This window comes from Pelodiscus sinensis, chromosome 11 (genome assembly GCF_052426305.1).
Source record: "Pelodiscus sinensis isolate ZL-2025 chromosome 11, ASM5242630v1, whole genome shotgun sequence".
Taxonomy (NCBI): domain Eukaryota; kingdom Metazoa; phylum Chordata; order Testudines; family Trionychidae; genus Pelodiscus; species Pelodiscus sinensis.
Window position 1 is genome coordinate 9,802,505 of NC_143062.1, and position 27,098 is coordinate 9,829,602.

Below are 27,098 nucleotides of genomic sequence, written 5' to 3' on the forward strand. Positions count from 1 at the left end.
GTCATGGGTTTAAGGGAGGTGTGGGGGGGTTTCCTCCCTCAAATGGCTGAACCCTGTTTTCTCAAGTAAGATACCTTCCAAGCTCGGAAGACGGTGGTTTTCCGAGAGCTGGCAGTTGCAGTGGACACCGGAGTGGAACAGCCCCGACATGCCCGTGGGAGGCAGCCTTTCCACGTGTGGCTCTTGGAGCATGAGGGGGGACTCTGGGTGCTTAGTCCCTGAGCTGCAGCAGACGTGTGGTGCTTGTCAGAGCCCTGCTCTCCTCTGTCCTCTTACTGACGTGGCTCCGTCTCCCTGTTCCACGTGACAGAGCGGGGCGGGCTGTTGGTGCTGCCCAGCGCTGGGAGAACTCCCCGGCCCGGAGGAGGTACGCTGGCTTGCCTGCTGTGCTGTGCTTTGACCTGTGCCTGGGGGCTTTTCTCCTCTCCTGCGTGGGGTTTGTGTCTCTTCTTTTTCAACCCTCGGCCGCGGAAGCTGCACGTGAGCAGTGCCTCCCAGGCTGCCGAGAGATGCCACGAGTAAGCTGCCTGCGTGTGACGTTCCTTTGCTTCCCCCCCCCCCCGTGAAGTGGACTGGGGCGCGTTGGAGAGTGGGTTTGACGCAGAGTGTTGCTTACTAGGGTGGTCACGTCCCAGCTGCTTAGCTCTGCTTACCAGGGCTCGCTCGGAGGGATTTTCCCCCCTCGCCTGTCACCTGCTGGGAATGGGAGGAGGGGTTTGCACGGCCCACGTACTTTGTCCTGATGGAACGGTGCGCACGCTACAGGCGATTGCTCGTTGGAGGCGGGTGTGGAGAACTCAGAATGGCAAACAAAATCTTGCCATGTCCTAGCAGCCCCGAATTGGCTGTGTTGAGGCAAGATGCTTTATTGCTGTAATGCCGGGACTGGGACCCCGCTGGGCTAGGCGCTGTACAGACCCCGACCAGAACTGGAGAGCTGCAGGGCAAGCCCTGAGATGGCCGTGGGGGACCCATGGCTGTGCCGTGAGGCCCTAAGCAGAGTCCCAGAACCCGTTGTGCAGCAGGCAGGGGAGAGGGTGGCTGAGAAAGTTGGGCCAGTTCCCCCTGAATGCTAGAGATGCCAGTACAGTTGGATCGATACCATAGTCACTTCCCCTTCCTTTTTCGTTTGAAATCCCTCTGTGGCAAAGCTGCCAGTGACAGTTGCAGCTTCCGTGGGCTGGATTGTGTCTTGTGTGCCCAGGGATTTATAACCGACCCTGAACACAGATGAGTTGGGGTCAGCTCCCTCTGTGAAGACTTGCCCACCCTCTGGGCAGGGGTTAGCTCCGGGGAAAACGTGTCCGTGAGGCCTTTCTCTGAACGCAGAGCAGCCCACGTCACAAGTCGTCCTGAAAGGGCTGTGGGACGATGGTGCTGCCTCTCCCTTCACGTGGCCACGTAAATCTCACCGAAGCAGCCTCCAGCACATCCCCCTGCCTTTGGCAAGGCTGCATTGCTGTTGTGGTCGCTCCAAGGGGCCAGCCAGCTCTCGTCGAGGCAGGGCCGGGTGTTTATTTAGCATTGTCTGGCCCAGCCCTGGGTTTGTCGGAAAGCCGAACGCTTTGGCGAAGTTAGATTGGCATCCTGGCGTCTGGGACTCTTTGCTGGGACTCCCCCGCATTGTCGTGTTATGTGTCGTCCTGGCCGGTGCCACCGACTTCTTCAGGAGCTCGAATGAGAACGAGGCACCCGGGGGCTCCTAGGCCAGAAACTGACCCCCCTGTGTATCTGCAGGGTCCCTTAGCTGGTCCCTTAGCTGTCACGGCATCGTGACGCTCAAGGCTGGGGAAGAAGAATCTTCTCCCTTTGCTTCCGAGTGGCCCATAGCTGAGGGCTCTCTTGGGGGATGCTGTGTCCTGGGCACCTGAGGGGCTGAGTCTCCTTGCCCATGTTAGGAATGTCAATGCCCCTTCAAGTTAACCGGTACCGTTCTAATTGGTTAGCTGGGTTAGGGATAACCGGTAAACCGGGTCCGGACAGCCCACCCCTCCGGCCCTCTGCAGGCAGCTGGACTGCTCCGGCTGGCAGGGGTCCCACCTGGCGGTGGGATGGGGGCCATGCCCCCCAGTGCTTCCAGGTAGCCGGTTAATTGGTTAATCCTGTTGACTGTGGTTCTGGGGAGGGTGCCTAGGGTGGGTGCTGCGGGTAGGACCTCAGCGACACTGAGATGCCCCTGGTCCGGCAGAGTTGGCCTGGCAGTTCGCCGCACTAAGCGTCCTCAGCAGTGCAGGCTGGAGGTGCTGCCACACATGGGTGCCTGTGGGACGGGGGGAGCACACAACGTCTTGGCCGGTCGCATGGGTTCTGGAGCGCTTCCGCTGAGCGGGCGCCCGTGTGCAGCGCAGGGTCACGGCCCACTGCCCCCGGCCCCGCCTGTGCGCGGGCAGGCGGGTTGGCTCCTCACACTGCATGCCCCCCTCTCCCGAGCCGGCCAGCCCAGGCCCCTTCTCCCTGCGCTCGTGTGCGGGGCGAGGCGGGGCACAGCGTGTTCCCTCGGGGCCAGCAGCGGCGGAGCCCGGTGGCTGCTGCCCGGGTGTGAGTCGTGTGCCCCCCCCAGCAGGGTGAGCGCAGCACAGTGTGTGGTGGGTTTCGTTCCCTTTATCCGGCCCCACTCACTGGCCTGTCGGGTCTCCGTTCCCAGGTGAAGACGGAGATCAGCGTGGAGAGCAAACACCAGACCCTGCAGGGCCTGGCCTTCCCGCTGCAGCCCGAGGCCCAGCAGGCCATCCTGTTGCTGAAGGAGAAGAAAATCAATTACATCCAGCTGGTAAGGCGGCCGGGGCTGTCTCCCTGGCGCGTCTCCGTCCTGTTCCCCCTGCCTGCGTCGGCAGAGCCTCTGAGCGCCGCTTGCGGTGCTGTGCGCCCACCTCTCTGCCTTTCCCCAGAAACTGGATCTGGAGCGGGAGACGATCGACCTGGTCCACACAAACGCCACGGAGCTAGCGGACCTCCCCAGAAGGATCCCCCAGGACACCGCGCGCTATCACTTCTTCCTGTACAAGCACTCTCACGAGGGAGACTACCTGGAGTCTGTGGGTAAGCTCAGCCCAGGGCCCGTGCCTGGCTCAGACCCGGTTCCCCCAGCCCTGCGCGGGCGTTCCCCGACGTTCTGCCCAGGCGTGCAGTGCAGTGCTGGAGCCGAACCTGCCCTCCCCGTCATGGGCCGCGGCTGTCATCCTGGCAGGCAGGCGGGGCCTCACTTGGTTCTCCCTGGGCTGTTCTTCCCGTTAGCTATTGAGGGATCTCAGACCAGTTCCCATTCGCACCCTTTGCTCACTCACCTGCCCCAGCGCAGCTCCTGAACCCAGGGCCCCCCTACTCACTGTTGCTGAAGTGCTGTGGGAGTCGGTGCCGTGGGGCATATTGAGGGCAGCCCAGGGCAGGCACCGGCGTGTTGAGCTGTGGGAGGAGGAGGCTGTCTGGCTGCAGGGGGCTTTCTCTCGATTTTTGTCTCCTCCCCATGGTGGTTTTGTTGCCTGCGTCAGTGTGGCGAGCGTGGCACAGGACTGCACGTGTGGCACTCTGGGGACGCAGGGCAGAGCTGGGCAGGATCCTGGCCTGGATTCTCACTGCTGGATCCCCAGCTTCCTGGACCGGGGTGGTGTTGACGTCTTGCCCTCTCTTGCAGTGTTCATCTACTCCATGCCTGGCTACCGGTGCGGCATTAAGGAGCGGATGCTGTACTCCAGCTGCAAGAGCCGGCTGCTCGACACTGTGGAGCAGGAGTTCTCCCTGGAGATCACGAAGAAGGTAAATCCATGTCTCCAGCCTTGTGTCTGACGCCTGGCCGGCAGAGCACGCCCCCCAGCCGGACAGTGGAGAGCCGGCATGTGTCTCGGGAGGGGGGGGAACAGAGAGGAGGGAGCCGAGGTGTCAGGTGTTCCAACGGGAAGTTGAGGAAGAGAACTTTGAAGGTGACCGTCCCAGGGCACGAGGCTAAGGATGCCTGAGAGGAGAGGAGAGCCCCATCCCTTGAGCCGTTTCTGAGTGGCCTGGAAGCGTGCAGGAGAACACACTGCAGGGGCCAGTGCAGGACTGGCGCCCAAGGGCGAGACTTCAGCAATATTTCTCAGCCTTGTGCCCCCAGGGGCCGGCGTGCCCCGCTGGGGGAGGGGGCAGACCCCAAGGGGCTGGTTGTTGAGAAACTCTGGACTAGAGGACCTCAGAAGACCCTCTCCATGTCTGCTTTAAAATCTGCATCAGATCAGTGGGGGTTGGGCTACTTTTAGTGTCTGGCCTGAAATCTCCCCTCAAACGGGGGGAAACACTAGCTCAGCCATGTGAAGTTGCCGGCTGCTCCTGTCCTTCCTCCCGCTTTTCACGGCCTTTCACTGCGGGGCTCTGGCGCCCTTTGATCCGTCCCCTCCCAGCGGGTGCAAACCTGACCTCGGGTTCCCCTGCAGGGGCTTGTGGTTGTGAGGGGCATTGTCTGACACGTCCGTCGCCGTGGCCCCCGGGCGGCTGCAGAGCGAGTGTTTTGAATGCGTGGTGCCAAGGTAACTGCTCCCCTCAGGTCTGCCTGGAGCTCAGGGATTGCCAGTGACTCCCCAGGGAGCCAGATTGGCTCCGCGTGGGAGGAAGTCTCGGCTCCCTGGGCCCAGCTGCAGGAGAGGAAGGAGTTGGTTTTGCACCATGGGTCGCTGAGGTGCAGAGGGCAGTGGTTTGGGGGGGCTCTTGTCTCCGAGCTAGGGAGAGAAGGCCCCTGTTCTCTCCCCACAGGGGCTCGATGGCGTTGTGGAGCTAACCCCCGTGTGCGCCATTTTGTGTGCCAGATCGAGATAGACGACGGAGCCGAGCTGACCGCCGAGTTCCTGTACGACGAGGTCCACCCCAAGCAACACGCCTTCAAGCAGGCGTTCGCCAAGCCCAAGGGGCCCGTGGGGAAACGGGGACAGAAGCGGCTGATCAAAGGGCCAGGAGAGAACGGCGAGGACAGTTAGATCCCAAAGGGCAGGAAGCCGGGGCAGGAACAGGCCTGTGAACTTCGGACGGCATCCCGAAGGGCAGTTTCCACAGGATCCGCGGCTCCGCTTCCGAGCCTGCCCGCCGAGCCCGGAGAGGCTTTCCCCCTCCTCCTTGTGGGTCAAATCCTGAGCACCTGGCTTCGCTTGGGGGAGGGGCGGGGAGGAAGCCGGGGCAGCGGAGGGATCTGTGGTGGTTTGATTTTCTCTTCCCCCCTCGCTCTCTTGTGTAATTCCTGAGCAGAACGATGTCCCAGTAGGCAGTGAGGTTTAAACGGGTGCTCCTGATGCCCCCTGGCGTGTGACCTGGTAGCTGCACTAACGGAAGGGCTCGCTTACCCAGAGGCCGGGCTCTGGAATTGCTGGTCGGGGTTGGGCTGATGACGAAAGCAGGCGGCTTTCACCTCCCCTTTGTGTGTTGCCTCCGTATCCAAGTCCCTAAGCCTGGACAGCTTTCCCCTATGACGCTGGCTCCTTAGCTGGCCAGTGCCCTGGGACGTGCGCCAGACGGCTTCCTCCCCGGGGACGGGCCAGTGGCTCTACTGCCGGGTGGGATCCGGGGAGCGTGGGGCGGGATCGCTGGCGTTCCTCACCACAGCAGGGCAACTTCCCCCCTTTCCACGGAGGCTGGTGGGCGTGGGACGAACGCAGCCCCCGGGCAGGCCACCCACAGAGCAGCAGCGTTCTGCCGCGGTGAGTGGAAGCTGGGTAGTTCCTCCCCTCTGGGCGCAGAGGCGGGGCTCTCAGAGAGACTGCGCGTTTCACAGTCCGGGGTTTGCCTTGGATCTGTGTCCCAGTGTGGAGGCTCCTCTGTCGCCTGCAGTTCCACCCTCCGGCTTTCCCAGCTTATGGAGCCACTCCCGCAAAACCCGTCTGAGGCCCTGGATGCTGCTCTGCTCCAGAATTAGAAGCTGAGACACTCTGGCCGGCAGTTAAACTGGGGCTCTGGCCCTTTGTCACTGAGTTGAGGGGCAAGGGAGGCTGGGCCCGAGCCACTAACCTGCTGGCAGCTCTCCCTTGCTCCGGGTGCAGTCTGAACATGAGCCGATCACCTGGACCCATGAGCTCCATAACTGGCTCTGGGCTGCCTCGTAACATCCTGGTGCAGGAACAGCTCTTGTGACACTCACGCCTGGCCCTACGGTTGCATTACTGCCCTGCCCTGGCTCCCCAGACCCACTCTGGCACCTCCTCAGTCCTGAACCCACTGTCCAAAACCAGACTTGGGAAGAGGGGAGCGACCCGCAGCCCACCAGGGGTGTTGTGCATGCCAGGCCACCCATAACCCCATTCATCCTCGCGTGTGATAGTTTAGCCCTTCGTTATGCCCAGCAGCCCATCCTTTGTTCTCTAGGGAAGTGGGGACAGCCACATCCAGCTGAGGGCTACAGGACACCGTCACGCTGCCCAAGACCAGGGTGGTTTTGCGTTGCTGGGCTGCGAGAACATCAGCAGCGGCAGGTTTATCCGTTGCATTCTGCTCTCCGGTTAGCAGGGCTGTCCCTTCACCCTGACTGGGAACATTGGGTATCTGGAGAAGACTTGTAGGTCCATGTGAAGCAGGTTGGCTGAGGTGTTCCCCTGGGGCAGAGGGGCTAGCTGTGGCCCAGGCGGGAGGCCCAGGGAGCTGTGGCGGTGATGAGGAAGGAGCGTGCTGTCCAGGCCCGTGCGCACGAAAGCGTCAGGACTGTCGCCAGGAAAGGGGGAGAGTTGTGGCTGTTGGAAATCCACCTCGTAGCTGTTTGTTTCCGTGGGGCACGGTGTTTCACGCACACGTCATTCCAGCCCTGGGCAGCCTCTGCCTGATCTGTATCGTGTCTGAGGGGACTCAGCCTTGTCCATCCTGGAGCACTGTGGGGTGTTATGTTGGACGCGAAGCCGTTGTTTGGTTTTCATTCTCTCTGCTGCCGTGAAAACTTTGGAAGGCTGTGTCAGCCCAGTGGATTGTCCCAGTCTGAGGAGGAAGAGTCGGCATGGAGGTCGGCTCATCCCTTCCAGGTAGGAAATGGGGGGACTTGTTCTAGAGCGCAAGACAGGGAGGTGGCTAGGAAAGGATTTTACACGTCCATTGGCTCAGCCCATGAGCTGAAATGTCTAGTTCGTGCTGGGTTTTCAGCAGCCCTGGAGGTTTGGCTGCTGGAGGTGATCAGGGCAGTGCTGGGACAACCCAGAGGTGGGCTAGGGGTAAGCGTTGACCTGGCAGGAGAGTCTCTACCAGGGATTTTAGCTGTGGGCCCTCCCTCACCTTCCCTGGCTCAGACTACACACCAGGTCCCAGTCTTAGCTGGCTTTTCACCTCCCTGGCTTTTCAGCGGAACCTCTCGCTTTTCCTGCCAGCAGTCATGGGACCTGGTCAGCAGGACTCTCCTTGTGACAAACCACAAACTATCCAGCTGTGGGGGGGGGGAGAGGAGGGAGTGGAATATCCCTTCCTCTCTCCAGGCCAGCGGCTTTTCAGACGTGCTTTCCTCTGGAGTGAGGCAATAGCTTGTCTCTTCCCGTTGCTCAGCCCTTCCTGACCCTTCTGGCTGCTTGACCATCTGTACCTTAGCCCTGCTTCTTTGGGGGAGTTACGTGAAAGGGTCCACATGCATGCGAGGACCTATTCCACCCATGTTCTGTATTGTGCCGTGGAACACCAGCCCCTCCCTCTGCTATGCGAAGACCCAGTGAAATCAGTGCTCTGTTTTATGGTAAGGCCTCATGTTCTCCTGTTCCCGGATGAACGTGCACAGCCCGCATTCCAGGAGCAGGCCAGCAAGCGGTGGAACTGCTCTGTCGCAGAGTCCTGGTCTCTCCCTGGGTGGGAATTTGACTTCTCCCTCCTCCCTCTGGGCAGGGAGGGCTCACGGAGTTGAGGAAGTTTACATGCTTCTGGCCACCCGGGATCCCAGGAGAAGACACGGACACCTGGGTGTCTTGATATCTCCAGGGCGCTGGTAGCTGCTGAGCGAGTCGCTCACTTCTGTCCCTAACTCTTTTTCTAAATGGGGAAGAGACTTTAATCCGGTTTAAAGAGTCTGCACTGTAAACAGACCATCCCGGTCATCTCTGTACCAGTGGTGGGCAACCTGCATGCTGCATACAGCCCATTGGGATTCTGCCTGTGGCTTGCACATCCCCTCTCTGCCCCCCTCTCCACGTGCTTCTTGCACCCTGGGGCACTGGAGCCCCACACTTACCTATGCCTCCCCCTTCCTCCCAGCACTTTGAATCAGCTGATTCGCGCTCCGGCCCTGCCGCTCCCCCTTCCTCCCAGAGCTTGAACTGCTTTGGATCAGCTCATTCGTGGTGCTCCGAGTGCTAGGAGGGAGGGGGAATGAAGTGTGGGGCTCCTGTGCCCCAGTGTGCAAGAGGCGCGTGGGGGAAGGGGGCAGAGAGGGGACGTGCAGACATGGAACATCAATAGGCCGCAGGTTACCCACCATTTTCAATCTTGCGGCCTACGGAGATGAAGGAGGCTACTCGTGCGGCTCGCTCGCCTTGGCTGCTCTAGAACCATGTGGCGTTTGGACTCGTTACCTTTGCCCCCACGCTTGGTGCAAGCCATTGCCCGGCAGTGATGCGAAGGTCCAGTCGGAACTCGCCCAACAGGCGAACAAGCGGAGCTCTAGGGCCTGTCGGGACCTGCGTGAAGGAAGGGATTCCCAGTGGCTCTGTCCCCTCCTCGCCCCACGTGCTCCATGCTTAAGGACAAATTCTGCTCCTGGAATCGTGTGGGACGAAGGGGCAGCGATGTAGCCCCTCCTCCCCCCTCTCTCAATGCGTGCCGGGGGGTGGGGCTTGTGACGCTGACCACTGGGCCCTTGGAATGATGTCTGGCTGGCCATGGTGAGATCTTCCAAGGCTCATTGAGGGAGTCACGTAGCCTGAAAATCTTCTGCCACTTCCCCAATGGGGCTGTCTGCAGTAGCTCCTTCCCCCACCCCAATTTCCTTGGTGGGATGGAGGAAGGCCCACCCAGCCCCATCCACCCTCCAAGTTGCTATTTTAGGGGGATCTGTCCTGAGCTCCTTGGGCAACTGTGTAGATGTTACAGCAGCCTCAAGGTCTCCGATCCCTCCCTCGAGAGGGATGTGTGTGGGGGGGAGAGTGGGACCTGAGAGCTCCTGGCAGGAACTCTGCCCTCTGAATAGCTCCATCTCTACTGTGGGGCAGCTCTGTGGCCCCTGAGTCCCTTCTGCACCAGCCTGAATGTTCCTGGGGTTAGCCCGGCCAACTCAGAGCTGGTGCGTGTGGGAGCCATGGGCCAAGGTGTCCATTCCTCCTGCTAGGACACTACTGGGCTGGCTTCTGGCACAAATCTACGAAGACCTGGTCTCCAGGCTGTCCTGGGAGTCGCGTAGGCCATGCAGATGGTGCTGAATGGTGAAAACCAAGGGACGTCCGTGATTGGTTCAGATCTGAGTGCTAGCGCCGCTGCTGACCACTTGGCTGAGGGCGGATGGGCGGCAGCACCTACACAGGAGGATGGGGGACTTCTCAGCTCCTAGGGGAGGTGAATGGTCAGCAGCCCTTGAGCCTCCAGTGCACGTTGGTAACACTGAGCTTGTCTACACTAAGGACTTTTGGGGGGGACGTTCCCTAGGGGGGCTGTTGGTCTATTCAGTTGTAGCAGGGGCAGCCCTAGGGGAGACTGGCTGCTTCTGGAGGCTTTACCACCGGGTTGTGGGGATACATTGGCCAGGTCAGTGGGCTGAAAGCGGTTTTGCCCTATTGGCACATCAGCTGTGGCTACGGCAGCCGAACCAGCGATAGCTGCGGGGCGGGTGCAGCCCGTGGGGAGGCAGGCTGGGTGGCGGCATGGGTCTGAGGCTGTGGGGAGAGAATCAGAACACACTGTACTCAACACTGTATTTTCTAAAGAATAAAATATTTTTAAAACAACGTGAGTGTGTGTGGTTCGAGTGGCAGTTCCCTGCTATCGCACGCTGCCTGCTGCTAACAACACTCCTTCCAGTGCAGGGCCCCGCTGAGACCCCCGGCACCAGAGCGGGTCCGTAATGCACCTAGGGGTGGAATGAATGTTAAGTCTAAACTGTCGTGCTGCAATTGGTAATAAAAACCCTCCATCCGTTCTCCCCTGAAACTTCAGTCCCATTAGCTAGCTTCTTTGCCATCTTTCAGATCACTGTGAAGACACGGAACTTGTCTCTATTGCGCCAAAACGTCGCCGGAGCTGAATTTGTCAGTAGGAACTTCCGAGTGGGAGAAACCAAACCAGACTCCTCTGCCTCTTAAATCATCGTTCACGCGCTGCCAGTCGGAGTAGCTTGTAGCTGCTAGCAATGTTCACGTCTTTCTCCACGCTGGCTGTCTAAACAGCTGCTTAACCTCTGAGAAGGGCTATGTCTACATTCGCGGCTTCTTGCGCGAGTAATATGCAAATGAGGCTAAGCGTGGAATATTGCTGAGCCTCATTTGCATACCTAATGAGCCACCATTTTTTTCAGAAGAGGCTCTTGCGCAAGGAGTGTCTACACTGCCCCTTCTTGCGCAAGAAAAACCCTCTTGCACAATGCTGTTACACCTGTTACTTTTCAGGAAGAACGGCATTGCGCAAGAAGGGGCAGTGTAGACACTCCTTGCGCAAAAGCCTCTTCTGAAAAAAATGGTGGCTCATTAGGTATGCAAATGAGGCTCAGCAATATTCCACGCTTAGACTCATTTGCATATTACTCACGCAAGAAGCCACGAGTGTAGACATAGCTCAGGTGGCTAGTTCCCAGGTGGAAATTACCCGAAGGTTGGGCTTTGAGTCCTCTCAATTGAGCTTTTCCATTGCATCATGGAATGTGTTTTTTAAAAAGACCAAAACTCTCCCTGCTGTAGAGTTGTGTAGGTTGATTTACAGATATTCTGTAGGACTCTAACCGGTCGTAACCTCTCTGGGTGGATACTCTAGCATAGTAATGACCAAAGCCCCACTCAAGATTGGGTCTCTTGACCTTGGACAGACGTAGGCGAGGGCACTTTCACTGCTCCAAACCGTCCTGGCTTCAGGTCGGTGTACTTTGCTGGTTCCCATAGGTGTGGATGAGGCTGACCCAGTTCCCTGCTGGAATGGAGACCTTTCTCACTCCGCTTTGGGCCAGCCAGGCCTCTACGCCAGATTCTGTATGGCCTGCTCACGTACAGGGGAGGTCCTCTTGACCGGCCGGTAACCAAACCAGTGCCCCAGGCGAGAGGGCAGTACCAACCAACCCTTGCCCAATGGGACTGCTCTCTAAAAGGCAGGCCGAGGATTTGGCCTGCCCCCAGGCTTGCGGGGTTCCCGTAGAGCTGGGTTAGTCCTAACTCCGCCGTCGTTCCAAACAGTCAAATTCCCAAGAGACGGGAGGTTGTCAATGGAGGGCTGGGGCTCTTATTTTGGTGCGGTTGTATCGGCGATGGGGCCATAAGTGGCATTTTCATAATGTCTGCTTGAGGCGCTGCCAGACAAGCCTGACGCATTAGCTGTGGGGTATAGACACGGGCAGCGGAGCTGGGGTCTGCTCCAGCTCGCCCCTCGCCGGCTTGGTTCTGAGCCAGTGCTCAGTGGCTGGAGCTGTAGGACGCTCCCAAACCCATGCTGGGAGGAGAACCTGGAGCCTTGCTGTCACTGCATAGAGTAGCCTTGTGTGTCAGGGATGTGAGGCAGGCCTGTTTGACTCTCCTGTGGCTTCCCGGGCCAGGGTGTATAACGCGTCAGTAGTGTGGCTGGGGCTGCTCGTTAGCTCCGTTCCCGCCTGATCCCCAGCAGAGTCCGCGTGGTGATCCGGCACAGAAGAGCCTGTCCAGGACGTTGTTCTGTGCTGGAGGAAGGCGAGGCCTGGTGTGGCCGAGAGGGTGAGTAGTAAAACCGTGGGCTCCTGTCAAGCAGAGCAGCAAAGCACTTGCAAGGCCAGACAAATGAAAGGTATCGTTAACTCTGCGCTGGATTCCTGGGAGGCCTGGGACGAGAAGGGCGAGTGAGCCCAGGGCAGGGAGAAGGGAGCAGGGAGCAAGTCCCAGCTGTGGTAGAAGCAGGGGGGTTTCCAAATTCCTTTTCGACCATGTGCCTGTCAGAATTCCTGGGGCAGCTGGGACCTGCCTCTCCTCACAGTTCCCTGTGCTTTTGCAGGTGTGTTCAGGGAGGCTAAAATAGAAGTGGCTGAAGGCAGAGGGTTTTCCTTCCGGAAGGGCTCAGCTTTAACAGCTGGCTGTGGATGCGCCCCAAAGGCTCAGCCCAGTTTGGCTTTGGAGGTAAGGTGCTGGCTCATGTGGTCTTAGAACTAGTCCAGATGAGACCCTGTTCATTTGAACACGCTCCAGACAGGTGGAGTTGAATTCTGGGGTGTAGACTTGGGTTCCTCTCTGCCAGTTAATTCAGATTAGTCTTTGCCATCTTGTCTCCACTTGTGTTAGCTGTCAGCTAGCATGCTTTAACTCCCTCCTTCGAAATCCTGTGTAGATGAACTTGATATACGGAACAGGGCAGGGCAGGGTGTGCACTGGTTTTGTGCTGACCCCTTTTTTCAAGCAGGACTAAATTAATGAGCTCAACAGGAGGGATGCCTGCCATGTGCCCTTTTCAGCCCTCAGTCTCAGCCATGCCCACTGCTGCTAATGAGCGGTTCCCCGGGTGCAGAGGCAGCAAGAGGCTGTCTCAGGGCCCAAGCCTGGCTACCCGTGGCTGGGCGAACGCGGAAGAGTTGCTCTAATCACAATGTGCTCTGAGTCGACGCTGTGAATTAAAGCCCCATGGGAAACGATGCCTCTGCTCTTTAGTTGGAAGGGGAACTGCCAGGAGCTCACAGCTGACTGGGGTCAAAGGAACGTCAACGCTCCCGTCTTCCATGACCGCTGGCTGCTGAGTGGGGGCTGAGGTTTCCTCACTTGAATCCATAGCTCCCAGGCACTTGGCTGGGGAAATCTGAGCAGCTGGCTGAGGAAGCATAATGTGCTCAAGCACCAAGAGAACACCCCAGCCTGCACAGCAGCTACTCTCTATGGCTCATTGGCCTTACAGGGGAGGGTTCAAATTGGAGGCACCTACAGTACAATTGCCTTCCCCCTGCTTATTATTGGCCCACAGGGTCTGGCTTTCCCTGTGCTCAGATAAGCTGTGAGCAGTAGTGACAGTGTAAGAGCCCAGAGGTGACTGGCTCCAGCAGAGGCAGCATAAAATGTCATGCCACTGCTGCCACCACACCGCATGTCTGATTGCTAGGAAGGCAGTAACTGGAAATAGCAGCGGGTCAGATCTCCCTGCAGGGGTCCCGCTGACATTGCACAATGCCTCGTCTGTATTCCTTCACGGAGGAACCGTCTTACCACCCAGACTCCTTAGTTCTTCCCTTCCCTCTCCTTCCGTAAACCCCGCCCCCAGTTCTCATGTTTTCCGCCCTGTCCCTCCCAGTGCTGCCTGATGTCGCCTGGCCTGGCAGGAGCACAAGGTGTCAGATGGTATAAAGACGCCGACTGTGGCTAACTGTGTCGAACGTTTTCATTGACTCTCTGGGGCCATCCCCAAAGTGAAAGGAAATCTTGCATTCTCCGCCTCAAACGCTATTGCCTGTGGGCCCTTTGTCTACAGAGCCCTCGTGGACACACAGTGGATGGTAGGAGAAGGGTTTTCTCTGGCAGGATGGGGACATGCTTCCCCAAACACCAGCAGCTCTGTTGTGGGGTGCAGCTAAGTCCAGGCTGAGGGCTTCACCAGCACAGCTATGTTGGCTGGGGAGCGGAGAGCAATTTTTTCTTACCCTCGACTGATGTAGTTATGTCTACAGGGGCCTGGCCCAAGTGTCGGCTGATGCTGGGCTGCCTTGGATGGAGTCAAAGGCAAACTTCTGGGTAGATGAGTAAAGAATTCGTCTGACTCAGACCACTCAGCCTTTGCTAGTTGCAGGGGGTGTAGCCTGTGGGAAGAGAGCTTAGGCTGGGATGTTCAAAGGCACCTCAGGAAAGTCAACACCCAAGGCCCGTTGACATTCGAGGGGAGTTGAGTGGTTGACTGGCCTTGGAAAGTCTCCTCCCCAATCCTATGGCAGTTCCTAAGGATAGGATGCCCCTTCCCTGTTACCTCCCGAGCTAGGCCCCTCGTGCAGGCTGGAAATCGTTCAGAGGGCAGATGGAGAATTCAGGGGCCAGGCCTGTACGCCACCACATGGTAGTCACATGGAAAATATTTAATGAAGAAAAATCAACTCAACTCAGTCTCCCGTAAAGGGAATGCAAGACCACACGCACATCCAGGAGTTAAAATAGCACCAGCCCCTTTGGGAAGGCACCTAAAAATGATCTGAGTAGGAAAAGTCCCTTCTGCATATAAATAGGAATGTATTTAAATATATTGATGGTTCCCAGAGGCAAGAGTGTGGGCATTGGTTAACCCTACTGTAAACGGCTACTCCTGACTAGCGTGAGGTTTTAAAAAGGAGCAATAGAAAACTGTTCTTTATCTGGCTGGAAAAATTGCACCCTAGTGTTTTTAAAGCTGCCATGCTGGTAGAAAGTCACTGACCTAAGTGAAGAATGTGCTAGCACCCTGCAAACAATGCTGGGAAAAAAACCATACCTGCTCTCTGCTGCATGACCCCCTTTGAGGAGGGAGGGGTCATGTATAGGGGGGTCATGGGAGCTGGTAGGATGTCTGGAAACTTTCCAGTCCTCTTGCCAATGTGCAGAACCTGCTGCTGTTTTCCCTCCTTCCTCGTCCTTCCTTTTCCAGGGTTCACGTCACATCACTGGCTTCACAAATTCACATGGAAGATGTCGCAAAAGTGGATCACATGTCCCACGTCCATATTGCAGCCACCACCAAGACAGGGATGCGCAAGTCCCATGCGCAAAGCTGGTGGCTCTGCCCCCGGGAGCGGCAATGTTTCCCCCTCCAGCCCCGGTAGCAGTGACACAGGAACTCTTGCCTCATCCTGCCCTTCTGCTGGGAGGTCAGGACTCCTTTTACAGACACACGGGGTCCGTGGGCGGCGTTCTCCACGTGGATCTGGAAGGAGCTCGCGTCCAGGTGCAGGTAGCTGTCCGAGTCTGCCTGCCTGCGAAAGCAGCGGCCATGGTTGTTGCAGACGAACCGGCTGCAGAGTTTGGCTGCCGTGGTCACGTTGACGATGTAAGGGCCGAGGGTGGTAGTCAGGTATTTCTGGATCTTCGCACAGATGTGCTAGAGAAGGAAAATTAAAGCAGTTACTGTGCTGTTCAGTACCAATAACAGGCTGTGCTGTTCTAGACTCAGCGGCGAGCAGGGGCCACTGTGATCTTACCACCTATGTATAGGATTGCCCCAAATTAAATCTTGCTTCAAGTCCAAAAGCTGTAACTGAACTAGCCTGGATTTTTTTAGGATAAGCATCCAGGCCCTCCCCTTAAAAACAGTGCCTTGTTTCTAGTCTGAATGTCCAGCCCTGGGCTCTTGTTATTGCTTTATCTGCCAGCTTGAAGAACCATCTAATATGGAATTTCTGTTGCCCATGTAGGTACTTGGCAAGGCACTTCTTAGCCTTCCCTGTGATGCGCTAAAGGTGCTGGAAGGTTGTTTTCCCCTTCTACAGCCATTGTCACAGCTCTTCGTGGTTCCAATTCATCATCTGTCTGGAACTGAGTACTTTGGAACTGAGCACAATATGCCAGTAGCTGTTGCAGTGAAAATTACTTAATTGCCAAGTAGAAAGATGATAATATAACCTCCTCCTAAACCTTCATCTACAACTTGTTTTCTTCCAGAGAATGGATGTAAATATTAAATGGCATAGGGCCAAGAACCAATCTCTGCAGGATCCCCCTACAAACACATCAGCTTGATGGTGATTCCCAGGGTCCAAAATGTAATTAACAGTTAGTCAGCTTTTAATTCATTCAACATGTGTCACACTGCTTTTCTATCAGTTTCTTAATCAAAATATGACGTGGCACTAAGTCAAATGCCTAATGGAAGGCTAAGTATAAAACATCAACTCCATTTATCAGCCAAACTTGTAAACTCATCAAGTTAATATCCAATTAGCTTGAGCCATTTTCTATAAACCATGTTGATTGGCAAGAAGTAAGATTTTCCTTTTCTAAATGCTTTATTGAGTCTCTTATCAGCCATTCCAGTGTTCTGGTGAGGATCAAATTCAAGGGGTCAGGTTTTTAATTACTTGTGTCATCCTGTTTTACCCTGAAACCCAGAAACAATGTTATCTTCCGTTCAATCTCCTGTGTGTCCAAAAGTTATTAAAAATCAACATTAAGTATCCAGAGAGCTCCTACACTAGCTTTTTTTTAAAATGTGGGGAGCAATTGGTTTGGGCCTGAGCTTTTGAAAACGTCTCTCTGTTGTAGGAGCTACGGTTTAATCACCATCTGTCACAAGTGGAATGGAAAGTATTTCATAATCTGCTGAGGTTCGTGTCATCTGGCTTTCCCCAAATACAGAACAGACGTATTTTTGAATAGTTGTGCCTTTTCTGCATTACTATTGACAATGCTATCATTTCCACCTCCTGAGGACTGAGTACCATTAAGACTTCTTTTGTTCCTGGTATATTTAAAAATCTCCTTCCTGTCCTCAATACTACTGGCAACAGATTTCCTCTCGTGGGGTTTTTTGCTTCCCTTATCAATCTTCTAAAATGTCTGGCTTCTAATTGACATTCAGTGCGATCCACGTCCCTTCTTTTTTTGTGTGTTATATTAGATCTCTCTCTCTCTCTTTTTTTTTTTTTTTTTAAATGCCCGTGTATCCTCTTTTCTCAATTGAGGGACTGAGTAATCCCATTTTGAAAACATCAATTACTTTCAATCACTTAACTGGGCTGGTTATTATTAGTCTGCTAGTAGTAGCTCAGAGACCTCAGCTGGGATCAGGAGCCTATGGTGATCCAAGCTGAGGTCTTCTGATGCTACTGGAAGACTAATAACAAGCGATTAAGCAGGATGTTAAACAACAACCACTAAACTTAATGTTAGCCATCTTGACACTAGCAGCTCTCGATCATTTGAATCCGTTGTTGATTTTAATAAGCCTTGTAGCAGGGGCCGAGTGCCCCGGGACTGGAAGAAAGCGACTGCTGTGCCTGTAGTTAATGGGAGGAACTGAGAGGGGGTTGTGGGCCTGTCAGCCAGACTTTGATTCTGGGCAGAGGAGGGGAATGGCCACCATGGATGTTAATAAAGATCTGCTAGTGGGGAGCAGCGTGTGTTTATGGCAAATAAATCACTGCAAGCTAACTTGCCAGCCCTTGCTCTGAAGAATTGAATAGACAAGGCAGCCAAAGCGGGGGGACAGGCAAGGCTGCTGTTGTCCTGCTGGAGTGAAGAAACTGAGGCAGGGAGCCAATTTCCCTCTAAGTGGCGCAGTAGCCAATTTAGTGCCACGTAGGCTCTCAGGGCTCGGATGGGGCAGGGGAGGGAGGGAGAGGCCTCTTCCCTCCCCCCCCCACCCCCAGCCCTAAACTTGCCAGGGTGAGAGATGCCCTAACCCAGCATGACATCCGCCTTCTGGCCCCAGTTCAACTCCAGTCCAGACCTGCTGTGGCCAGAGAGGAGGTGCCTGGGGGCAATTAAAGGGGGCCCAATCCCAGAAGCAGGTGTGCATGCTTGCCAGCCTCCCCCCTTCTCCTTGCCCCCCCCCCCCCCCCCAACAATCAACAGTAGCTCCACAAGGTGCCTGTATTACCCGGTTGCGAGAATAATCCGCACCTCCCCAGAGAACGATCCCATGAGCCCCCAGCGCTGCCGCCTGCCCGATCGTGTTTGCCAGGTCTGTCTGCAAGAAGAGAAAGCGGCAGCGCGGTGAGAAGGCCAAGCAGAGACAGAGTCGCGAGCGTCCAGCAAAGCACCCAGCGGATGCAGTTCCTCACCCGGTCCTGCTGCCAAAGTAGGGGGGTATGGCTGGGCAGGGGAGGCCCACCCTGGAGGGGCAGCAGCTCGGCCTCTTCCCTTGCAGCGTTCGGAGTGAGAGTCCCAACCGTTCCGGGCCTGCATGTGCAGGGACGGCAGCCGGGCTCCTTGCAACTCCATGCACCAGGGTACCCCGGAGCGCGTTTTTGCAACCGAGGGCCACACGCCGATGAAGAAGCGGGATTACTAACGGTGTCGCCGTAGGACCGAGTGGCCGGACGTCGCAGCCGGACTCCCGCGGCACAGCCGGCCTCGTTCAATATCTAGCCACTAACTCTTCACGCAGGATTAAGTCACATTCACACAGACCCCCTCGCCCAGCCCGGCCCGCCCTCCTTGCAAAGCAGAGGTGCCTGCTTCTTCCTAGCTCCCTGCAGTGCTGGGGCTAAAGGGGCAGGGTTTGCGCCCTACTGTGGGCCCATTGCAGGGGCGGCTAGGCACAGCGGGCGGGCGGCAGGACGGCATCTCACCTGGGTTAGCTCCTTCAGGGTGTAGGTGTAGAAGGGCCGGGCGTAGGCGAAAACCGGCAGGGAGTGGTTGGCGGAGGGCAGCTGAGCCACTCGCAGTGCTTCACGCAGCTTGGCCCGCACGAACTTCTTGCCCTGCGGGGAGTCCTTCAGCACCTCCTCCATGTAGATGGAGGGGTAGAGGGCCTTGCTCTGCTCCCACAGCCACTGCAGCTGGTTGTTGCGTTGCACCTCCACCTGGGGGCAGCCCCCAGTGAAGTTCTCGAAGTCACCCCAGTAGTGGTAGTTGTAGCATTCGGGGAAGAGGTAGTAACCCCACCAGCCCTCCGGGCGCAGCGACCGCGCCAGCTTGAGGGTCTCCACCATGAACCTGGCAGCAGCCGTCTCCCACTCCCACTTGGCCACCTTCTCCACCTGCTTGTTGGACCAGTCGGGGTTCCTCTGCCGGACCAGCCAGGCAGACATCTCTCGATAGACCTTCTTCTTGGCCCAGTTCCGGATCCACTTGGGCCTCCAGTTCTCCCAGTCGATCACCGACAGGCCAGCGAAGGAGGGGGAGGGCACGGCCGTGGCGATGTCGTCGGCCATCTTGTCCAGGTGGTGTGGCAGGCTGGCGTTCTGGGGGCAGCCGCCGTTGACGGCCACGGGGGGTGTGGCGGTGCTCAGGTAGTAGGGGTACAGACCCAGCTGGTCGTAGTAGAAGATGGTGACGTTCCCACCGATGAAGTGTTCCTGCCTGTTTGCCAGGAGCCAGAAAGAGGCCACGCTGAGGGGCACATGGTAGGCGCTCTGGCACCGAGCTGTGGGGGCGTTCCAGGCCACCAGAAAGGGCCGGTCTGGCACAATGGGGGGCAAGGAGGGCTTCAGGCTATGCCCCCAGGACGGCTCAGGATGCAGGAGCAGCATCAGCCAGACGACGTGGAGCTTGAGGGCTGGTGAGGTCCAGGCTGGGAGCCCACCCGAACTGGGCCTCGCTGCAGTTTCTTCCACTCTGCTGTAAGAAGGGTGGAAATGACCATCAGTCAGTCCAAGGCCGGGGGCAGAATTTCTACAGCTCAGCCCCAGCAGTGCCCCTAGGGGAAGAGAAGCCAGGTCACCTTTACGTCAGCAAACCAGACCTCCCTCGGGGGGGGGGGGTAGGGGAGAATGGGGTGCCCTTCCCAGCCCGTGAAGTCATGTCTCCTGTTCTTACTCCCCTTTGAGGCTCTGTATGAATGCACAACCCCTCACCCCTGCTCCCCACCTCTGTTCCCTCCGCACCCCTCCCCCATCTTCCTCTAGTGCTCCCTTTAGCAGCTTCTCCCACCAATGGCTCCTCGGCTGGATCCTCATAGGCATTTAGGCATTGCCCTCTCTTTGTTACCTTGCTCCCTTTGCTGGAGAAGGCTGCTCCATCTGGTGCCCAAAGTGCTCCCTCTCTCCTGCTGGATGCCCGCTCCTTCTCTCTGCCTCCCCATCCCCGTCTCCTCCCTGATGCCAGCTGCGCCCGCTCCTGACCCTGATCTTTCATTCCCAGTTAGCGTCAGCCTCCCAGGTCAAAGGCCGCATCTCTGAGCGCTCCGTGAGCCCTGCAGATGGGGACGGGGCTAGCGGAAGCACAACCCTGCCCTGCTCTGGGCTGGCTCGCACCTTTCTGGGGGTTGTTTCTCTTCACGGGGGTGGGCCCAAGAGCCAGCCCAGCGGGCTGGTGGCAAAGAGCCTGGCTGAGGCAGGAACAGGCTCCCTGGGGAAGCGCTGGGTTTGCAAAGTGCCTCTGTGCCACACGCTGCCCTCTGTAATTGGCAGGTAATTCAATTTACAATAATACATGGATGTTCTTCTGTCTCCGGCAGCTCGGGGGTCGCTGCTCAGCTTGCAGTGCAATTCATACAAGCTGCTAAGTACTAAGCTGTCTTGGGGCTGCTGCCACCAAGGCCCTGCGCCCCTCACCATGGGAGTCCCCCTAAGCCAGCGGTGTGAGGCCAGTGTAACGTAGGTGTATGCAAGGAGCCTATGAAACCCTTACTAGCTAAACTCCAGCTTCTCCTACACAAGGGCTACGTCTACACTGGCATGATTTTCCGGAAATGCTTTTAACGGAAAAGTTTTCCGTTAAAAGTATTTTCGGAAAAGCGTGTCTAGATTGGCAGGACGCTTTTCTGGAAAAGCACTTTTTCCGGAAAAGCATCCGTGGCCAATCTAGATGCGCTTTTCCACAAAAAAGCCCCGATCGTCATTTTCACGATCGGGGCTTTTTTGTGGAAAACAGTACTGTGCTGTCTACACTGGCCCTTTTCCGGAATAGTTTTCTGGAAAAAGACTTTTGCCAGAACGGGAGCAGCATAGTTTTGCCGGAAAAGCACTGATGATTTTACATTAGATCGTCAGTGCTTTTCCGGAAATTCAAGCGGCCAGTGTAGACAGCTGGCAAGTTTTTCCGGAAAAGCGGCTGATTTTCCAGAATAAGTTGCCAGTGTAGACACAGCCAAGATGTCTGAGTCAAATCTCAGCCTCGGAGACTGGGAGGAGGATGGAACAGATACAGATAGGACCGGGAAGTAGAGGTGGCTAGGCCATACCTGGAGGGAACGTACCTAGCAAACATACCTAGAGAGGTGTGAGACTAGATGCCCAGGGCATGTGGCGATGAGGTAACCCAAAGTGTGTTTTCACATGGAAACACACAACAGCGGCAGAACTGGAAGTGTCAAAATGGCCAGGGAAGAAGCAGGAGCCCAGCCCAGACAGGAGGCAGTGGTGCAGGTCCGTGTTCAGTGTAGAAGAGGGAGGCAGGGACTGGAAGGAGGCGGAGTCGGAGGCTACTTCTAAGCTACAGCTGCTGTGGATGGCAGTTGTCAGGGATTAAAACATGATAGTTCCTCCCGGCTGGCCCCTGTGAGATTTGCAGGCAAAAAGGTGGCACAAACCCATCAGCATGAGGGCAGGTGAGGGCTCTGGGAAGGGGGCACCTGCCCTCTGGGATCTGGCACAAGGACCCTGAATTAGTTTTGCCCAGGCCAACAGACAGGCCTTTGCGGGTGATGACTTGCAGTCTCTGCTGTCTTATATTTGGACCTGCGCTGCTGAGGAGAAAGACTCCCTAAGACATTTCCCTGCCCATCCCTGGTCTCGGAGAGACTCACAGAGCAAGCGTGTGACTGTCGGAGAGTCAGGGAAGGAGATGCCACCATTGTTCTGAGGGACCCCGGTAGAGTTGGCACCCTTGGTCTGAGCCAGCATCTCCGTGCCCCACACACAGCACCCATGCTACCAAGCTGCCAGCTCAGAGTCATCGCCTGGCCTATGTAAGCCGAGGCACTGAGATGAGAGCGAGTGACGCGCCAGCTGGCTTTTAACTCCGGCTGCGGAGGCTCATGGCTTTAGCTCCTAACATCGCAGGTTCAATCCCACCTGCCAACAACTTGGGTCCGTTGGCTTTGCATCCGGTTAACACTTGAGGAAAAGTTTGAAGGAGTCTCCTGTTTTATCCTGGACTGCCACCCCCCGCCTCATTTGTAGGCCATCCACGAGCCATCCATGCATTCTAGGCCGAGTCTGCCTGTGTGGCCTGCCCCCAGATTACTTGGTAGCGCAGGATCTGGGACTGGCAGCCTCACACCTTAGCCAGGGATGGGCTTGCTCCGGGTGACTGCGTCCCTCCATGCCCGGGGCTCGTGACTGGCCTCACTACTCAGTGAGCAGCCAGAGCCTCCTGCCGCTCCCGCAACCGCTGTCAGCAGACGCGACCCCTTCCCACTTCATCGCAGCAGGCAAAGGGCTTTGGGTCCGCGGCGACGCCGGCGACGAGCCCCAGAACCTCTGGCGGGTTCCTGGTGGCGGTAACAACAGCAGAGTAACCATGGCAACCCAACCACCCTCTCCTCCTGCGGGGCCCTGGGGAGCACGGCGGTGGGCACTGCCCTGAGGCGCGGGGTGCTTGTTCTTTCCGTTTCATTGGACCGCAAAGCGAAAGGCCCAATCCAGGGAGGTGCTGGGCTCCCCCGAAGCACCCTCGCTGCCCGGCAAGGCCTGTGGCAAGGCAGGGAGCGTAGCGCCCTCAGACCCACACTCCCTGCTCCTAGACACCTGGCCAGGCAGCTGTGTGCAGGCAAAGCTGCCCCCAGCTGAGCACTAAGGGTAATCCTGGCAGACTTAGCGGGGTGGGGGGAGTCAGAGATTCCCGCCCTGAGAAGTGCAGCCGACATTAGGGCAAGGGTACACGGAGGAGGCACGTGTGCCCACTGGCCCTGCACTGCGGGGATGCAGGCTGACTCACCCCCCATGTTCTTTGAACAGGGTTTTAATCCACAGCTCAGTTCAAGTCTGGCAGCCCGGTTGGGGCCAGAGCCTGTGGCACTCAGGTCAGGGGTGGGGGGGCACCTGGCAGACTGGCGGTAGGGTGGGGGCTGGTGTCTGGCCAAGGCCAACAGCCCAGTCGGGGGCATTGGACAGGGCCGGAAACAGTGTCAGTGGCTTGGGCCAGGAGCATGGCCAGGCATGGGGTGGGGCGGTGGTCTGGAATTTACCTCCCCTGGTCCAGCAAACTCCCTCGTGCTGGACCAACCTGCAGCAATTATTTTGATGCTATGACATAGGGTGTTGTCACGAGCCAGGGGTCTTGAACCTCGGTCTGCAGGATCAGCCCTGCCCTTGGCAGCCTGCTGCTAACTGCTTATGTAGCACCCATCGACCCCAGCCTCAGGCTGAGGCTCTTCCCCCGTGATCCTATTGGCTTGCTGGCCCTACTTAAGCTAGAAGTAGGAACAGGAATTTGTCCGAACAATCAGGATCCACCCTGCTCCTGCTCCCCTGGCCTGGCTTCCTGGCATGGTACCTGGTGTGTGACTTGTGGTTCTGATTACCAGTTTCTCTCCTGCCTCTGACCCTTGGTCTCACTTGGGTTACTGACTCATGGGTCTGATCTCAGCTTCTGAGTTCCTGCTAGCCTGAATCAGAGGAACTCTTGTCTCATGACTGTGGACTCTAGCTCTGACCACTAGGTCTGGCTGCCCATAACCCTGTGTGCCCGGCCTTGTGTCTTCACAGCAGAGTTGGAGTTGTACCTGAATCACTGTGTTCTGTGTACTGTGCTCTTGGTGGGAGGCCAGGGTGGGAAATGGTTTCTTCACCCGCAAGAACTTGAGAGCATTTGAAAAATATTCCCCTCCTCCCCAACTGGGATGGGAAGTCAAGATCCTGAAAATTGTTCCTGAACAGAGAACACGGAAAAAGAAATAAAGTTGGTTTGGGTCTTTTAAAATGTTTCATTTTGATAATTGTGAAACCTTGCCTTTGGTGTCAGTTTAAATCTTTATTTTTAAATGTAATTACAATTTCTAAAGGTAAGTTATTTCAAACCATGAGTCAAAATGTTTCTTCCAAAAAAATGTTGAAAGGGGCTATTTTGACATTTTCAAAGCTTTTTTGGCCTTCTCAAGTCATATAAGTCATGGCATGTGATACGATCCTACTGGACGTTTTGCTTTTGATGAATTTGCATTTTTTACCCCCTCCCCCCCTTTTTTAAATCAAAACATTCCTGATACAACTCCATGGGTCCCCCCTCACCTGTGGGCTAGTGGATTACCAGCCCGAGTGGAAATGGAACCCAGATCCCAGCTGTGCCAGCTAGTCAAGGTGGAAAACCCCACTGAACTCAGGTGAGAGTTTATGTGAGATCAGGTAGCTGGAGGTTGAGGGGCAACTTCTGAGTAAGACCTATTCATATATTCCAGAACATGTGTGCTATATACACCCAGCAGTTTGCTGCCCACTTAAACAGGCATACTTTGTAAAGTATCAGGGCCATAGGTGTCTGGCCATGCTGCCAACCTTATCCATCATCACTGGATCATTAAGATACCAAGGCTTTTGTGGTCTCTAAGGAGATGGACCTACGTGATAGATGGATACCCCTGTCTCTTTCTGCTTGTTCTTGGTATTAGCATGGTGCTTCTAGGGGAGCAGGGTTAAGGCTGCTTGCGTGACTCTGCAGGCCTGTACTTTGGGTTATTGTAAAGCAAGCCCTTCTCTTGGCCTCTCCAGGCGGGTTAGAGATGAGAACAGAGGTCTCTAAAGGGGATTTTGGATGCAGGGACAAATTGTTTTCCCCTTACGGCCAGGCTTAATGAAGATGGTTGCTTGGGATTATATTACAAATGCAGAAAATGACACTTAGCATTCTCCTGTTTTCCAGTGGGCAATCTCCTAGCTCCTCTGCCATTTCTCCATGCACATCTCTTAAAGGAATGGCTCTAACCTCAGCAGAACACCAACAGCAGCTAGAGGGTTGGGGGCCATATATGGTGCATGTGGACAGCTGCCTGAAAACTCAGGAATACCTCTGTCTATTAACAACCTCTGATCTTCACCACCACGTCCATCCGTTTGGATCAGCTGTAGCAGAAGTTTTTCCCAGGGAAGAACACAGATTTGCATACTACACATGCTCCACACTACACACGACCTGGAACAGCCAGCTTCTGCCCTGCTTGGCTGAATTTTGTTCCATGCAGTGTATAAAGGAAACAAACAAATATATCATCCCTTTAACAATTATTTCTCTTTCATTCTTGGTTCACTCCTCTCCTTTCCTGCCCATTACCACTCACCTAGCCCAGCTTTTTCTTTATGTGGTACAAAGAAAAAAAAATGATCCAAAAGAAAATTATGTGCTAAGGTTCTCTCCCACTTAGATTATCGTATGAAAAACCAGTATGACAGCTGTTTTAACAAAAAACAGCAATAAGGGCTCAAATTTAGTCGGCCCTATGATTTTCTTTATTTAAAAAAAATCAATGTTAAAATTTTGATATGAAGGATACTCAAGACTAGAATCTGAGCTCTTTGAAAACCTGGTGCGAATCAGGAGCCAGGGCACAGCACTTAAGTTACATTGGTATAAAATGGATCAGATCGGAACCTGGTCCCTGGGAGACAAATGAGCCATTTTTCAAGCTTGTTTTTCTCAAATGGCAACTTCTGAAAGCTGGAATTTGTTTATAGGCAAGAGCAAGAAAACAGCAGGATTTTTACACCCAGTAATAATTTTTGAAGAAACAATTATCCCTGATTTTTTGCTACATACTCACTTAGGGAAATCAATAAACTGACTAGCCATAAATGTATCTGCAATTCCTATGGGAAAAGAAGTCACAGAGGTCAGGAAGCTATGGATAGCTTTGTCATTATATTTCGCAAATGATCATGCAAACTGAACTGGGGGTGGAGATTCTATAGATAAAGGAAAAATACACTGTCTAGTCTAGGAAGTTTTGGCATGTTCACAACCAGGGAAGAGGAGGAGACAGTTTAGAGGAGAGAATGGTTATCTCCCGGGCTTCCCCTTTGCGCTCTATATCACTGCTTACTCCGCCACTGATCTGTGCAGCTAATTTCCCCAGCCCCTTCTCACTACACTGTAAATCTGGTTTCCAATTCCTCCTGGCTCTTAAACTCACTTACTATGCACAGCGCTTGGGCAGAGAGAGGTGCCAGCATGGAAATCGCTTCCACCTGCTGGGTGTGTGTGCATGAGAGAGATGGTCTCAGAGAAACATCCTAGGTCCTTCCAAAACTTGCACCTCTTGCTTTTTCCCCCTCACCCCTGCCCCCAGCTGATGGAGGGCAGGAGATCCCTATCCCATCTTCTTCTCAGCTGTCCTGGGTCCAGGATCTCAGCTGCTGCCGTGCAGGCTCCGACAGGTGAATCCCGAAGGTTTCCCGCACAGCCCTCGCTCCCTCGCCTTTGAAGAAAAACAATGTAATAAAATAATCCAGCAGGAAAATGAGTGGAGAGAGAGAGTGAGAGAGAGAGAGAGAGAGATGGATTCACCTACCCGAGGGGTTTTGCAGCCATGGCCGTGTGCTTGTCCCTGCGCCCCCTTTTTCCTCCCAGCAGTGCCCTGACCACTTTAATGTGCTCTCCTTCGATTTTTTTTTTTAAAGGCTGAGACCTGGAATATCAGGGCACCTGCTAACCCAGCTCCCAGGGTGGGTCCAGTCTGGCTTGCACTAGTTTCCTAGTTCCTGGGCTGCCCAAGGTAGCTCGGTGCCTCTCGTCTGCACCACTTTCCGATGCATTTGCAGATGAGTTTTGCACTGAGAGCCACTAAGTAGGTGTCGCTAAGACCATCGGAACTGCAGGGGAGGGGGCCTACCTGTGGCTGCCCACCCCTGCCTTTGTAGTGGTACAATCCATGTCTGTGTGCTCACTACAACAGCTGTGTTTATGAGTAACTCCTCCGGGCTATCCTCATGCTTGATGGTGGCGCGTGTGTTCATTCAGTGGCACAGAGACGCTACGACGCCCAGCGCGTTGAGTCCCTGGCTGGCAGATGGGGAGGGCGGCATGGTCTCTGCATGCCCATCTTTCCTCTGCCCTCCCTGGGAAGTGGCCTGTTGGAAGAGCCCCTCCCGCCTCATGCCTGGAATTGGGAATAGCTTGGTCCACAAGAGTCTGGATGGGGAACCAATGCTCTCGCCTGGCGCGGGGCAGGGTGTGGACACGGCCTAGACAGCAAGGGGGGTTCATAAAATCTGGACCGGCAGTGAAAAGTGACTCCGCCTGCCCTGGGTCCCTGGAGAGCGTCGCTCAGTGAGCCCAGATCAGATGGGCTCCGTTTCCAAGTTTGCGAGGAGCCAGCCAGCCCAGCTGCGACATCCCGTTTCTGTCCCCGCTGCCCCTGGCGGAGCTGGGCGGGCCGGTAGCTCAGTGTGATGGTGCCGTTTGGACAGTCACACTTCAGGCCCCAAGGCGCAGTCAGAACAAAGGGTAGGAGACACCATTTAAAGCTGAGCCCGTCTAGCTAGGTGACTTTTCTCT

The 27,098-nt window shown here is 55.7% G+C and overlaps 2 protein-coding genes across 6 annotated transcripts in view; one reads left to right on the forward strand and one right to left on the reverse strand.

The window, feature by feature from the left end:
• The window catches only part of TWF2 (twinfilin actin binding protein 2), a 58,858-nt gene extending 49,007 nt beyond the window's left edge, over window positions 1-9,851 (forward strand). For all 3 annotated transcript variants that reach the window (XM_075939440.2, XM_075939442.2, XM_075939441.2), the window contains 4 exons: window positions 2,645-2,770; window positions 2,889-3,039; window positions 3,632-3,753; window positions 4,776-9,851. In XM_075939440.2, the coding sequence (XP_075795555.1) occupies window positions 2,645-2,770; window positions 2,889-3,039; window positions 3,632-3,753; window positions 4,776-4,943 (567 nt within the window). In that variant the 3' untranslated portion in view covers window positions 4,944-9,851. The remainder of the gene's footprint in view (window positions 1-2,644; window positions 2,771-2,888; window positions 3,040-3,631; window positions 3,754-4,775) is intronic.
• Window positions 9,852-14,715: 4,864 nt separating this feature from the next.
• Window positions 14,716-22,525, reverse strand: LOC102444622 (hyaluronidase-Ba-like). 3 transcript variants are annotated; one of them, XM_075939437.2, is made up of 4 exons: window positions 21,894-22,525; window positions 18,299-19,286; window positions 17,605-17,694; window positions 14,716-15,108 (listed from the first exon to the last, which is right to left on the reverse strand). In XM_075939437.2, exons 1-4 carry the CDS (start codon window positions 21,935-21,937, stop codon window positions 14,716-14,718), a joined length of 1,515 nt encoding a protein of 504 aa, XP_075795552.2. In that variant the 5' UTR covers window positions 21,938-22,525. The 3 variants fall into 3 exon arrangements, with proteins under 3 accessions (XP_075795552.2, XP_006127702.4, XP_075795553.2); XM_006127640.4 differs by having other exon boundaries at window positions 18,299-19,289; XM_075939438.2 differs by lacking the exon at window positions 21,894-22,525 and adding an exon at window positions 21,686-21,822 and having other exon boundaries at window positions 18,299-19,289.
• Between the last annotated feature and the right edge of the window lie 4,573 nt (window positions 22,526-27,098).

Excerpts from the sequence above, each read along its gene's own strand:
- LOC102444622 (XM_006127640.4), bottom strand. The coding sequence starts at position 21,937 with ATGGAGGGACGCAGTCACCCGGAGCAAGCCCATCCCTGGCTAAG. Across the intron at positions 17,695-18,298 it reads CCCTGAAGGAGCTAACCCAG|ACAGACCTGGCAAACACGAT; the intron begins GTGAGATGCCGT and ends CTCTTCTTGCAG. Across the intron at positions 15,109-17,604 it reads CGGATTATTCTCGCAACCGG|CACATCTGTGCGAAGATCCA; the intron begins GTAATACAGGCA and ends TTCCTTCTCTAG.